Source organism: Lepus europaeus, chromosome 16 (genome assembly GCF_033115175.1).
Source record: "Lepus europaeus isolate LE1 chromosome 16, mLepTim1.pri, whole genome shotgun sequence".
NCBI classification, from domain to species: Eukaryota; Metazoa; Chordata; class Mammalia; order Lagomorpha; family Leporidae; genus Lepus; species Lepus europaeus.
In genome coordinates this window covers 91,406,411-91,419,447 of record NC_084842.1, presented here as the reverse complement: position 1 = coordinate 91,419,447, position 13,037 = coordinate 91,406,411, and the positions used below count along the sequence as shown (strand labels likewise).

At 64.1% G+C, this 13,037-nt stretch overlaps 1 protein-coding gene across 3 annotated transcripts in view; it reads right to left on the bottom strand.

Annotated features, from left to right (window-relative positions):
* GAK (cyclin G associated kinase) overlaps window positions 1-13,037 on the bottom strand; it is a 54,592-nt gene that overhangs the window by 16,655 nt on the left and 24,900 nt on the right. For all 3 annotated transcript variants that reach the window (XM_062213450.1, XM_062213451.1, XM_062213452.1), the window contains 10 exons: window positions 12,465-12,607; window positions 9,146-9,271; window positions 6,859-6,948; window positions 6,476-6,611; window positions 6,147-6,259; window positions 4,322-4,412; window positions 3,434-3,557; window positions 1,378-1,427; window positions 833-981; window positions 417-539 (listed from right to left, as the gene is read on the bottom strand). In XM_062213450.1, the coding sequence (XP_062069434.1) occupies window positions 417-539; window positions 833-981; window positions 1,378-1,427; window positions 3,434-3,557; window positions 4,322-4,412; window positions 6,147-6,259; window positions 6,476-6,611; window positions 6,859-6,948; window positions 9,146-9,271; window positions 12,465-12,607 (1,145 nt within the window). The remainder of the gene's footprint in view (window positions 1-416; window positions 540-832; window positions 982-1,377; window positions 1,428-3,433; window positions 3,558-4,321; window positions 4,413-6,146; window positions 6,260-6,475; window positions 6,612-6,858; window positions 6,949-9,145; window positions 9,272-12,464; window positions 12,608-13,037) is intronic.

Here is a 13,037-nt window from a genome sequence, read left to right as displayed (position 1 = left end):
CCTCAGCCTCCACGCTTGCTCCAGGAAGCCACCTCAGGTCTCTTCACACTCGACTGACGGCCGCGACTCCACCAGCACCGGGGCTCACTCCTGACCCTGGCCTGCAGAAGGAAATCTGGAGGGAAGGGCTTAGCCTGGCCCCAGGCAAGCAGGGGCAGGGGCAGGGGCAGGGTCTGACACGGCCGAGCAGCCCCATGAGGCCACACAGGGCCGTCCCTCCCCATGGGAGTTCCGCACACAGTGGCTCTGCCCGGAGGGATGGGGCCCCCAGCTGTGGCCTGGACACAGGCCCTGGGCTCCCCGAGGCAGGCTGTCCTCTGGTGACGCCTTCCTCCACACCATGTCCCAGGTTAAGAACATCTAGTGGGGCCCAACACATGCAGGGAGTCCCGCGCGGCATGGCCGCCCACACTCACCGTGCAGTGCACCACACAGACGTTCTTGGGGTCCCGCCGGAGCCAGCCATGCATGTCCCTGCAGATGCTGTACAGGTTGTGCAGCAGAGGCGCCCGCCTGGCAGCCCAGCCGCACTCAGAGACCTGTGGGAGGCTCTGCTCAGCCCGGCGCCCCCACACAGAGCAGTCTTCCCTGAGCCCCTGGCACTGGGGCTCCCGACAGCTGCAGGCACAACCCAGACCACGTCTGTCTGCCACGGAAGCCTCGGGGTGCAGGGAAGCCTTCAGTGTTGCCACCGCCCCCAGTCTACTCCGCCCCCTGGCCTCCCAGGCCCGCTGCTCCTCCAAGGCTCCTGTCGCAGCCCCAGCCACCAGAGCCCCCAGCTGAGGTGGAGAGGCCACACCACTACTGCAGCGAGACAAAGCCCAGCACTCACGCGGTTGTGGAACTTGGAGGCCCGGTACGTCCTGGGGGACAGGTTGTAGACAGCGTAGTGGCCCGCATGCTTGGCGTCCAGGAATAGCCGCACATCCTCTATGTTGTTTTTGATGGCCGACTCCACACCTTCCGCCGGGAATGACATCACTGAACAAAGTAAGCAGTGCCAGCTCAGCTGGGCCACACCAAGGGCACCAGCAAGGCAGCCTCCCATGCCCCCCCTCTCCATGGACACCAGCCTGCACCACTGGCCAGGCACACAGACGAGTTAGCTGTCACCAGGCTGACCAGCTCGGGTCAAAGCAGTCGCCAAGACTCCAGGGGAGAGCTTGTGAGCACAGGCCACTTCAGCCTGACACCCACAGGAGACCAGGTGCTATAGGCCTGGCTGTGTGTCACCTCCCTCCCTGAACTCAGAGGGTGCCAGACTTTGGTCCACTGCACTGGACACAGGCTGAGCCTCTGGGATAACGCCGCAGGGCACTTCTTGGTAAGTCTGTGGCTGTCCACAAGGCCAAGGTCTGGAGCTGTGCTGAGGCATACCGGCTATGCGCGAGGTGACGTAGGAGATGTCCAGGTCGCCCTTGGCATAGCTGCAATGAGAAAGAGGAACACTGGGAGCTAAGCAGCACGGCTGGCACCGGAGTGCCTCAGCCACACAGGCTGCAGGGCCGGGGCACAAGGCCCCTGCAGACAGCGCCAGGTGCTGGCTGGGCACGGAGGCCAGCAGCACAAGGAAGGCCCCGAACGCCCGGACACACACTGGTGGCTACAGCCCACTCACAGCAATCTACCGTCCCCTGAGCCGGGCGCAGAGTCGACAACACAGCCTGACCCACGGGGCCTGCAGACGCAGCCTAAGTTCACGTGAGAGAGCAGCTGTGCGGGAGGAGCTGACCCTGGGACAGGCACAGGAGGCTGCCGGCAGGGTACAGGGCTCAGGGGCACCACCCGCCCTTGGCAGAGCGAAGCAGAACTCCCAAAGTGAGGCTCAGACAGACTAAGGCCCCCCAACACACTACAAACCCATCACAGAAGACACCGCACGATAATGTAAACAGGGGAACATGGGAACTCGGGGAGGCGAGGGCCTCCCCAAACAAGGGCAGACGCGTGACACAGGGGAGCCCAATGCCCCACACACCCCAGGCACACAGGGCCCAGGCAGCATCACTGTGAGATTTTTTTTTTTTTTTTTTTTTGACAGGCAGAGTGGATAGTGAGAGAGACAGAGAAAGGCATTCCTGTGTCATTGGTTCACCCTCCAATGGCCGCTGCTGTGGCCGGCGCACTGTGGCTGGCGTACCGTGCCGATCCGAAGCCAGGAGCCAGGTGCTTCTCCTGGTCTCCCATGTAGGTACAGGGCCCAAGCACTTGGGTCATCCTCCACTGCACTCCCGGGCCACAGCAGAGAGCTGGCCTGGAAGAGGGGCAGCCGGGACAGAATCCGGTGCCCCGACTGGGACTAGAACCCGGTGTGCCGGCGCCACTAGGTGGAGGATTAGCCTATTGAGCCACGGCGCCGGCGCTGTGTAGATTTTTCGCCACAGAACATATAATCCATCAGCAAGAGAAACAAAACAAACACCCAGTGGGAAGCAGCGGAGCTGAGTGGACTGCTGCCTGCGCCCCCCATCACCACCCCCAGCGGGAAGCAGCGGAGCTGAGTGGACTGCTGCCTGCGCCCCACATCACCACCCCCAGCGGGAAGCAGCGGAGCTGAGTGGACTGCTGCCTGCGCCCCCCATCACCACCCCCAGTGGGAAGCAGCGGAGCTGAGTGGACTGCTGCCTGCGCCCCCCATCACCACCCCCAGTGGGAAGCAGCGGAGCTGAGTGGACTGCTGCCTGCGCCCCACATCACCACCCCCAGCGGGAAGCAGCGGAGCTGAGTGGACTGCTGCCTGCGCCCCACATCACCACCCCCAGCGGGAAGCAGTGGTGCGCGGCAGCATCGTGGCACAGCCCTGGCAATGACCACGACCTTCCCATGAGGTGTCACAGTTCACTGCTGACCCCTGAAGGACCCTGGTGCCCGATAGGCCCCACACCACGCTCAGCTGCATTAGGCCCTGCTGTCTCGACCCCAACATCAGCGGCACATCCTGCACCCCTCCTCTGGCCATGCCATGGCTCCAGTGTGTGCTCACGTGTGCACGGTCACAGGGACCAGTGTGTGCTCATACACACGCACTTGCTGCCTTCTGAGAACACACGTGTGCCCATTTGCGTCCCCACTCCTCCTTGCCTTCACTGCTCCACTGCCCAGCTTGGGGGTCAGCCACAGTGTCCACCCACGGTGCCCCTCCCCTCTGCATCCCTTCCCAGGAAGCCCTGCTGAGCGACAGGGCAGCCGCCTTCCTCCCGCAGGGGCCACGCCAACCCTGCACGCCTCAGTCATGGACCCCTGCCCGGCAGGAATGGCTGCTCTGCCAGCCCCGGCTTCCATCTCTCATCGCCCAAGACAGGCCAGCAGCCGCCTGCACACCCACAGCTCGGCGTCCGGGCCACCTGGAGCTCACGCCTCGGGGCAGTGGCCGCAGAGAGCGAGCACGTGGGGGCTCCGAGGCCCGCAGCCCCGAGGGCTTCTCCGCACTCACTTGGCCACAGACTGGATGACCCTGGAGGAGGTGTCCTTGAGGTTACTGAAGAGCCGCTCGGTCCCACCCCACAGGATGTCCAGGAACCCTCCAGAGGACTGGTCGTACTCGGCCAGCGCCAGGCCTGTGTGGAGGAACGCAGTCATCGGGGCCCCTCGTGAGCCCAGCCGGTCAGACCACCACCCTCAGCCCTTGTGGAGACCCAGACAGGGGCCCACATGGTCACAGGAAGCCCCTGAGCCCCTGGCCACCACCAGCTTGGGTGTGAGCAGTGCAGGGACTGAGGACAACCTTGGTGGTGGGAGCTGGTGCAGGAAGAGACAGGGCCGACCTGCACCCCATGCTCACAGCATCACCCCACTCGGTCACACCCCTGCCACCAGCAGAGGCCACGGCAGCCACGGCACCCATGCTGGGTCCCAGGCTTCAGGGTCAGGGTGGGGGCCTGCTGCACCTCCCCATCCTGCACCAGGCCCTCCACACTCCCTTGAGGACACTCAGCCTCTTCACAGGTGCCCACTGCACAAGGCCGCCACCGAAGCCAACTAGGGCCAGCCCCAGGCCCCTCTTCCCTACAGCCCAGACCCTCTCCGTACACCCCAGGCCCCTCAGGGTCCCTGTCCTGCAAGCAAGACTGCCCCAGGAGGTCGTCTACATCATGGCTTAACTCCGGGGGGTGGGGGCTGGCCAGAGATGGAGGTGAGTCAGGCCCCAGGACAGCCCCTGTGCAGCTCTGGTTGTCAGCAGTAACTCCGCACAGGGCAGTGCCGATGCCCTAGGGGAGGACCCAGACACGGGAGCCTGCCCGAGCTCTTCCTGCGGCTGGTCTCACCTGGTCTGGGCAGGCTGTCTGTCTGTCCTGGCTGCAGACCCTGGCCCTGCACTCACCTCCACCGTAGCCGCTGCTCATGGGGCCCCTGGGATGGGGTGGAGCTCGGGACAGCGCCACGTTCCCATAGCCTCCATTCTGCTCCAGGAGCTGTAACAAGGGAAGCACGGCACACGTCGGCTCTCCCCTCTCCTGTGGCCAGGAGGCGCTGTGGACGAGCAGGCAGCGACCTCGCCGCGAGTGCCCTGTGGGCTCACAGCCCAGGGCCCCTGTTCTTGGCTAGACTCCTCTTCCCCCTCCCGGTGGGCCCGGGGCAGTCTTGGGCTCTGGCTCCTGGCCAGCTGCCTCTCCAGGGCCGTGAACGAGTGCTGCGGCTAGCTGGGCCCTGTGTGGGAGCCACGCAGCCCGCGGGGGTTTGCTGCTGCATCCACACCCCTGGTGGTCCCACTGACCAGTGGCCCCTCTGTCGAGGGCCCCAGCAGTACATCCTGAGGGCAAGGCCCCAGACCTCCCCTGTCCCACTCTGTCCATGACCTGAGGGCAGCTGGCAGACGGCTCCTGTCACAGGGAGCAGAGGCGCCCTGCTGCAGGGTCCACGTCCAGGAGCGGCCCCTTCTCTTGGAAGCCACCCTCGCCCCAGCAGTGACCCCACACCCACAGGAATCCCTGAGGTCACAGATGACGCCAGTGCCCCTCCGGCACTCAGCACGCTCCAGCTCCCACCACCCTGCAGGGGGCCTCTGGCCTGGGCTGCGGGGGAGGGGTGCCCTCCGCCTCCTGCCACTGCTGACCTCCTGGCGTGGGTCTCTCTTGGGTGAGGACACCGGCCAGTCACACCGACTGCTCTGCCACTGTACACCCCTTCGGCAGCCGACCCCAGCTGACAAGCGGACAAGACGTAGGAAGGGGGGTCCAGAAGAGCAGGCCCCCTCCAGGGCAGACCAGGAGGGCAGGAACTTGGGACGGGGACCAGTGCAGAGGCCCTGGGGCCCTCACGGCCTGACCAGAGCACTGTGCTGCACACCGTGTGGCCATCACATGGGGTGGGCTGAGAAGGAGGGGGCTCAGATGGCCACAGCCTCCTGGCTCCCCCGTGACCCTCCCCACTGCCTCCCCATGTCCACAGCCCTGTGGCTGCCCAATGGCAGACCAGGACCGTCCCCAACGGCAAGCTGACATGCAGCTCCTTGCCCTCGGGGGCTCCTGTCAGCTATCTCAGCTACAGTGACGAGAAGCCCACTGACACCCACATGGACCCCACAAAGCCCGGGACCGCGTGGCTGCTGCTGCAGCCCGGCCTGCCTGTGGCCACCTCGCGGTGGGGGACCCTGAGGGCCACGCCCATGGGGCACACAGAGTGGTGACGAGGACCTGCCGCTGTCACACATGACGGAGGCCATGGCCCATGCTTCCTGCCTTACACACGTCCAGTGGCAGTGAGGCCAGCCGCGGGCCACCGGTCTACAAACTCCTTCCTCCTCCGCCTCTTGGAGCAGAGCCCGAGACCCACTCCGCCCACGCCTGGGCTGGTCCGCGCTGCATCTCTTCTCTCCACAGCGTGCACCTTTGGTCCCCATTCTGGCATGAGGCTTCTCTCAAACACGGGTCAGGGGAGACTGGGAGGCACCTCCTCGCCGGCCCTTTCCCACACATGGGCTGCACAGGGGCCCCAGTCGAAGACAGCCAGGCTCTGGGCTCTGCCTGCAGCCCCGACTCCCAAACACTGCAGGACAAAGATGGACCCTCACAAGGCCCAGAGCCAGGGCAAGACAGGCTGGCTGCCGCAGGCCAGAGAGCAGGGCCCCCCGGAAGCCACGCCCCAGGGCAGCCCCTGGGTCTGAGCCCCTGGGGCATCCCCAGCAACACCCCCACCGCGGTCTGCACCTCCGTGATGGGTGACTTGGGGTTCACGTTCCTGGCAGCCGCGATCTCCTGCAGCCGGTGCACCACCTCGGCGATGGACAGTCGTTCCTCGGGGTTCACCCTCAGCATGGCACCTGTGGCACAAGCATGGCCCTGGGAGCTCAGCCTGCTCCTGGGGGTCCGGAGCCAGCAGCCACTGACTGCCCCGCCCCGCCCTACCACTCAGACACTGGGCTCCTGGGAGGGGGCTGCGTGGGAGGCCCCAGAGAGGGGGCTGCGTGGCAGTGAGCTGAACGCCCCCCAGAGGCCAGTGCTCCGGGGCCCCACTGGCCAACGGCATCAGGACTCACGGATGAGGCCGTGGAACACCGTGTACTGCGTGTCGTCTGCGGGGATGGAGTACTTCCCATTCACAATTCGAAGCTTTGCTCCATCTTCAAAAGGATGCTGCCGGAAACACAGCAGGTACAGGATGCAGCCCAGAGCCTGCGGGAGGACAGAGGCTGAGGGTCCAAGGCAGGCAGGGGCAGCAGGGCAGGGTGGGCGGCGCCTGCCTGTGGTTTGGCCACACCCTAGCCAACTCAACGCAGGAGGACCCACAGTTCACACCAACAAGAACAGGCACAGGCGACCCCGTCGGCCAGGACGGGAGGCCGAGGAAGGCCGAGGCCTTGCAGCACCGAGAGCCTGGGCATGGAGGTCGGCGGCCGTGCACTGGGGCTGCAGCCCTCACCCAGATGTCCTGCTTCTCGCCGATGGGGAAGTTGGAGTACAAGTCTACGATCTCTGGCGTCCTGTACATGGGTGTTGTGTTCCTCGTGATCTGCAGGGGACAGAGGGGAGGCTGCTGGTGGCCAGTGCCCCCACTGCTCAGACACTGCCACGTCCTGCCACGTCCCACACCCCCGCTGCTCAGACACTGCCACGTCCCACACCCCACTGCTCACACGCTGCCACGTCCCACCCCCGCTGCTCACACGCTGCCACGTCCCACCCCCGCTGCTCACACGCTGCCACGTCCCACCCCCGCTGCTCACACGCTGCCACGTCCCACCCCCGCTGCTCACACGCTGCCACGTCCCACCCCCGCTGCTCACACGCTGCCACGTCCCACCCCCGCTGCTCACACGCTGCCACGTCCCACCCCCGCTGCTCACACGCTGCCACGTCCCACCCCCGCTGCTCACACGCTGCCACGTCCCACCCCCGCTGCTCACACGCTGCCACGTCCCACCCCCGCTGCTCACACGCTGCCACGTCCCACCCCCGCTGCTCACACGCTGCCACGTCCCACCCCCGCTGCTCACACGCTGCCACGTCCCACCCCCGCTGCTCACACGCTGCCACGTCCCACCCCCGCTGCTCACACGCTGCCACGTCCCACCCCCGCTGCTCACACGCTGCCACATCCTGCCACGTCCCACCCCCACTGCTCAGACACTGCCACGTCCCACCCCCGCTGCTCACACGCTGCCACGTCTGCCACGTCCCACCCCCACTGCTCACACGCTGCCACGTCCCACCCCACTGCTCAGACACTGCCACGTCCTGCCATGTCTCACACCCCACTACTCAGACGCTGCCACATCCTGCCACGTCCCACACCCCCGCTGCTCAGACGCTGCCATGTCCTATACCCTTCTCCGATGCTGCCACGTCCTATACCCCACTGCTCATACGCTGCCACGTCCCACACCCCCGCTGCTCAGGCGCTGCCACGTCCCACCCCCACTGCTCAGACGCTGCCATGTCAGCGCCCATCTCACAGGCGGTGCCCATGCCACTGCACTCGAGCCATCTTCCCCTCCACAGCAGCCCCCATGTCAAGCCAGATGGCCAGGGACCACCTGCCTGGTGCACACCGCTCATTCAGGTGAGGTGTCCCTCACAGAGCAGCTCACACTCTGGCCTGTGGGAGGCACAGACAGCACTGCTCTAGAAGCTTCCAGATGGATTCCACAGGAGGACAGAGTCCTTCTGCAATAGCAAGGGGGGAGGCGTGGGGCCCCGTGCTGGCGGGAGTGTGTCCTGTGTGGTGTGAGTGTCCTGTGTGGTGTGCGTGTCCTGTGCAGTGTGTGTGTCCTCTGCAGTGCGCGTGTCCTGTGTGGTGTGCGTCCCCTGTGTGGTGTGTGTGTCCTGTGCGGTGTGCGTGTCCTGTGCAGTGTGTGTCCTCTGCAGTGCGCGTGTCCTGTGTGGTGTGCGTCCCCTGTGTGGTGTGCGTCCCCTGTGCGGTGTGCGTCTCCTGTGCGACGTGCGTGTCCCGTGCGGCGTGCGTCCCCTCTGTCGGGGGACTCTCTGGCTCACAGAGCCCTATCTGTCCCTTAAGCTTGCCAAATAACTTAGAGAGAAGCCTGGCTTTGGGCCCCATGAGCGTGGAGGTGAGGATTCTGGATCAGAAATGGGCCGAGCCACATGCTCTGAGCTGGTTTGGCACAAATGGTGGCATCCTTCATGGCCACAGGCCTGCTGGCTTCACAGCAGGCCGCACAGGGGCACCCTCTGCAGGACACACAGGCACTGCCCCTCGCTCATCCTCTCAGCAGCCGCGTGCCCAGGCTGCCTGCCCCGTCTCTGCTGCCCCACGTTGCACTGGGCTGCTGGACAATGCATGGGCACCATTCCAGGAGGTGAGTAGCCTGACCACAGGCTGCAAGTGGATGGCTCGGGCACGGCTAACGTTCCATGCCCTGTGGTGCCTTTGGTCGCCCTTCCTGCTGGCTCATGTCCAGGTGGCCCGCACTGCCCGCCGGGGGTTTCCCACAGAGGTTTACTTCTAATGGTTTTTTAAACAGCTGTATTCAGAATGCTGCGAGCCCGGGACAAGGACAGCAGTGAAACATGGCAGCCACGCCTACCACCACAGCACCGTGCACCGGCAAACAGCACCGGAGAAGGTTCATGCCACAAGAAGACATCCGGGGAGAAATCCACGTGGAGGTCCCAGCCAGGGCTGAGGGGCTGGGCCAGGACAGACCCTGCGCCACTCTGGTGGTGGACATACCGCAGGGGCTGGGCCTCACCTCCTCCTCCACCAGGGCCCGCTTCTGGGCGCTCCAGCTGTAGTCGGGGTAATGCGAGATGGTCGTGGCGCTGCCAAAGTCACACAGCTTAATGGTCCCCTGGTTACTCAGCAGCAAGTTTTCAACCTGCAAAATCCAAAGACAGCCGTGAGCCTGGGTGCAGACCGGACCGGCGCCCAGGAAAGCAAGAGGAGCGTGAGACTCGCCAGCAGCTCACTGGACAGCCCCTGCGAGCCCCGGCCACGACTGCGGGGCTGCCCGGAACACGCCGCACCTCACAGGCCAGCCGAGGCCCCACCCACCGCGGGGGCAGCACCTCAGACCCTTGCTGTCCAGCATCCACGTGCGTATGTTCCTATCAAATGCCGAATCCAGAACACCATGTGAAGGCCACTGAAACCACATGAAACCGCACCCCAATCTACACGGCCGTGCACACAATGAAGTCACTGGAAGTCAGGGTCGACTGTAGCCACGTCAGGTGCTGTCCTCACCCAGGCTGAACACCCCCCACACACACACACACACAGACAGCAGCTCGGACACCAAGCACTGCAAAACAACCAGAACTTCTAACCCAAAATGAACTGCAACAGACTCCGGGAAGTGGACAGGGCCCACCGCAGGGAAAAGTCCTCCGCTGCCAATGGCTGGGAGACAGCTAAAGCAGACGGAGCCCCACTGGCCCAGGTCCACAGGAGCGGCGAGGAGGCGCAGCAAGACCAGGGGCTCCAGCGATCCCCACCCAGTCGCAGTGCCCTTCTGGGGGGCCCTGACAATGAGCTGTGCTCCGCCTCCCGCGCAGCTTTCAAATGCACCGAGAGATGGAGCCAGGTGGTGGCTCTGGGCACCCCCCCTCCACTCCCCACCACAGCAAGGCAGAGGTGTGGCCTCCACGAGACACTGCAGACCTGCCCAGAGGGAAGGGCCAGCCGGGGAGAACGCAGGGTACAGATGGACACTCAGAGCAGCAGCACAAGCCACAGAACCAACAGGCCAGAGATGGTTCAAGAGAAAACGGGGGGCCGGCGCCGTGGCTCACTTGGTTAATCCTCCACCTGCGGCGCCGGCATCCCATACGGGTGCTGGATTATGTCCCGGCTGCTCCTCTTCCAGTCCAGCTCTCTGCTGTGGCCCGGGAAGGCAGTGGAGGATGGCCCAAGTGCTTGGGCCCTGCACCCGTGTGGGAGACCAGGAAGAAGCACCTGGCTCCTGATCAGCGCAGCGCCGGCCATAGCAGCCATTTGGGGGGTGAACCAACGGAAGGAAGACCTTTCTCTCTGTCTCCCTCTCTCACTGTCTAGTTCTGTCAAATAAATAAAAATTAAAAAAAAGAGAGAAAACAGCCAAAAATGCCCTGAAAGGTACTTCTCCTGAGAAGGCAACTGAGTCTCGGCAAACACAGGCAACGGAGGCGGCCGCCATAACAGAGGGAGGCCGGACAGCGGCCATGCACACCCCACATTCTGCTGGGGGAGCTGCTGGGGGAGCTGCTGGGATGCACAGCCCCCAGGGGCAACAGAGGACCCAGGTGCACAAGACCGACCGTGCAGAGAGGGAGAAAACAGCAAAGGCATCCCGCAGCCCTGCGACGTGCACATGCCGACGCCCTCACGCGGGGCAAAGCCAGCACAAGCCACCGGAGGGCCCTGGGCCACAGACAGGCCTGCTCGTGGGCTTCAGCTGAGCCTGCCCCGGTCAGCAGCCACACTCAGGATTCTCCCACTCCACCAACGCTGGAAACAGAGGCCATGCGCAGGCACCACTGGGTGGCGGCAGTGCTGGGGTCAGGCAGGGTAGCAGCGGTGCCGGAATCGGACACAACAGTGACAGTGGTGCACGGACTCGCTGAGGAATACGCTGGCTCCCCAGACATGCCCGCAGCACCTGGGGCCGCAGCAGCTGCAGGATTCTCCAGCACAGACCGCCTGCCTATGGGACAGAGCCACCGTGGGGGCAGCATCCAAGTTCTGTGGATTCGGTTACTCTTGGATCTCATGAGACACAAAAGAGGAGCAAAACCTAGACCAAAAGCCAGAAGACCCGACAACACATGAAACGTTTTTAAAGAAAAGATTATTCATTTATTTGCAGGTAAGAAGAAACAGAGAGAGAGGGAGAGAGGGAGAGAGACGTCTTCCAGCCACTGGTTCACTTCCCAAACGGCTTCCAACAGCCAGAGCTGGACCAGGCTGAAGCCAGGAACCAGCAGCTCCACCCAGGTCTCCCATGCGGGTGGCAGGGAGCTGCTCAGGAGTGCAGTGGCTCTCAAAGCAGCACTCCCGGGGCGCCGGATTCTGTCCTGGTTGCCCCTCTTCCAGGCCAGCCCTCTGCTATGGCCCAGGAGTGCAGTGGAGGATGGCCCAAGTGCTTGGGCCCTGCACCCCATGGGAGACCAGGAGAAGCACCTGGCTCCTAGCTTCGGATCAGCGCGGTGCGGCGGCCATTGGAGGGTGAACCAACGGCAAAGGAAGACCTTTCTCTCTGTCTCTCTCTCTGTCCACTCTGCCTGTCAAAAAAAAAAAAAAAAAAAAAAAAAGGCAGCACTTCCGCAGAGGGCACCTTAACAGACCAGCGTCTCCGTGGGATCAAACACAAAAGCCAAGGGAGAGACAGCAAGAAGGCAGTAAGAACGAAGACACGCAACACTCAACTGCACCGACTCTAAGAGAAGGCCAGTGCCCCCGAGGCTCCTGCCCCGCCAGGCTACCTGAGCACAGGAACCCAGAGCCACGGAGGGTGGCGTCCTGGGCCATGGCCACAGGAAAGACTACAGTCAGAAGCCCACAGGGTGTGACGACACAGTTGCCTTTTCACATGGCTCGAGAACCGGGAAGCACAGGCCACCACAAAGCCCAGTGTTCATGCAGGCGATCCATCCAGAACACAGACGGGCATGGAACGGGGCACGTGGGCTCCAGGGCAAGGCCAGTCAGCAAGACCACGCTCAGCCCACCCCTGGACCACCCGCCAACCTCCCACTTCCAAGATGCTACACCAAGGGAGCTCTGCCTTCCCAGGGACTGACGACAGGCAAGAGAGCAGGGCCTGGGCCCTGCAGTGACAGAGGCAGAGCACACGGGCTGGGACAGGGACCCAGGGTAGATGCCCCGGGAGGACCAGCGGGTGCCCTTGCCTGGGAGGGGAGGGCCTCCGTGTCACCAAGTCCTGTGGGATGGGAAACGTTGTCTTCTACGGCTCCCAAGGGAAACATCCAGAAAACCGTTCCTGATGCCAGCAAGCTCCTACGCACAGGTAAACGGCCCAGCCTCGCTTACGAACAAGCCCCACACCCGGACCAGGCTGGGGAGGGATGTACCTTGAGGTCCCTGTGGATGATGGGCGGCTTCTGCTTGTGCATGTGCTGCACTGCTCTGCACGTCTGGTAGAAAATCTTCAGAACCGTGTCGCACGACACAGGACCTTTCGACTCAACTTTCTTTAGAAACTCCACCAGCTGCCCTGAAAGAGACACCTGTATTACATTCACATCACCACAGGGCTGCAGCTGCGCCCTCCTGGCCACAGCCCAGGTCCTGATCTCAGGAAACCGGACCCCGGACACACACCACCTGGCCTGAGGCCACGGCCGACCCCGGGACACACACCACCTGGCCTGAGGCCACGGCCGACCCCGGGACACACACCACCTGGCCAAGACCATGGCTCACCCCGGGACACACACCACCTGGCCTGAGACCACAGCCGACCCCGGGACACACACCACCTGGCCTGAGACCACGGCCGACCCCGGGACACACACCACCTGGCCGAGACCACGGCCGACCCCGGGACACACACCACCTGGCCAAGACCATGGCTCACCCCGGGACACACACCACCTGGCCTGAGACCACGGCCAACCCCGGGACACACACCACCTGGCCTGAGG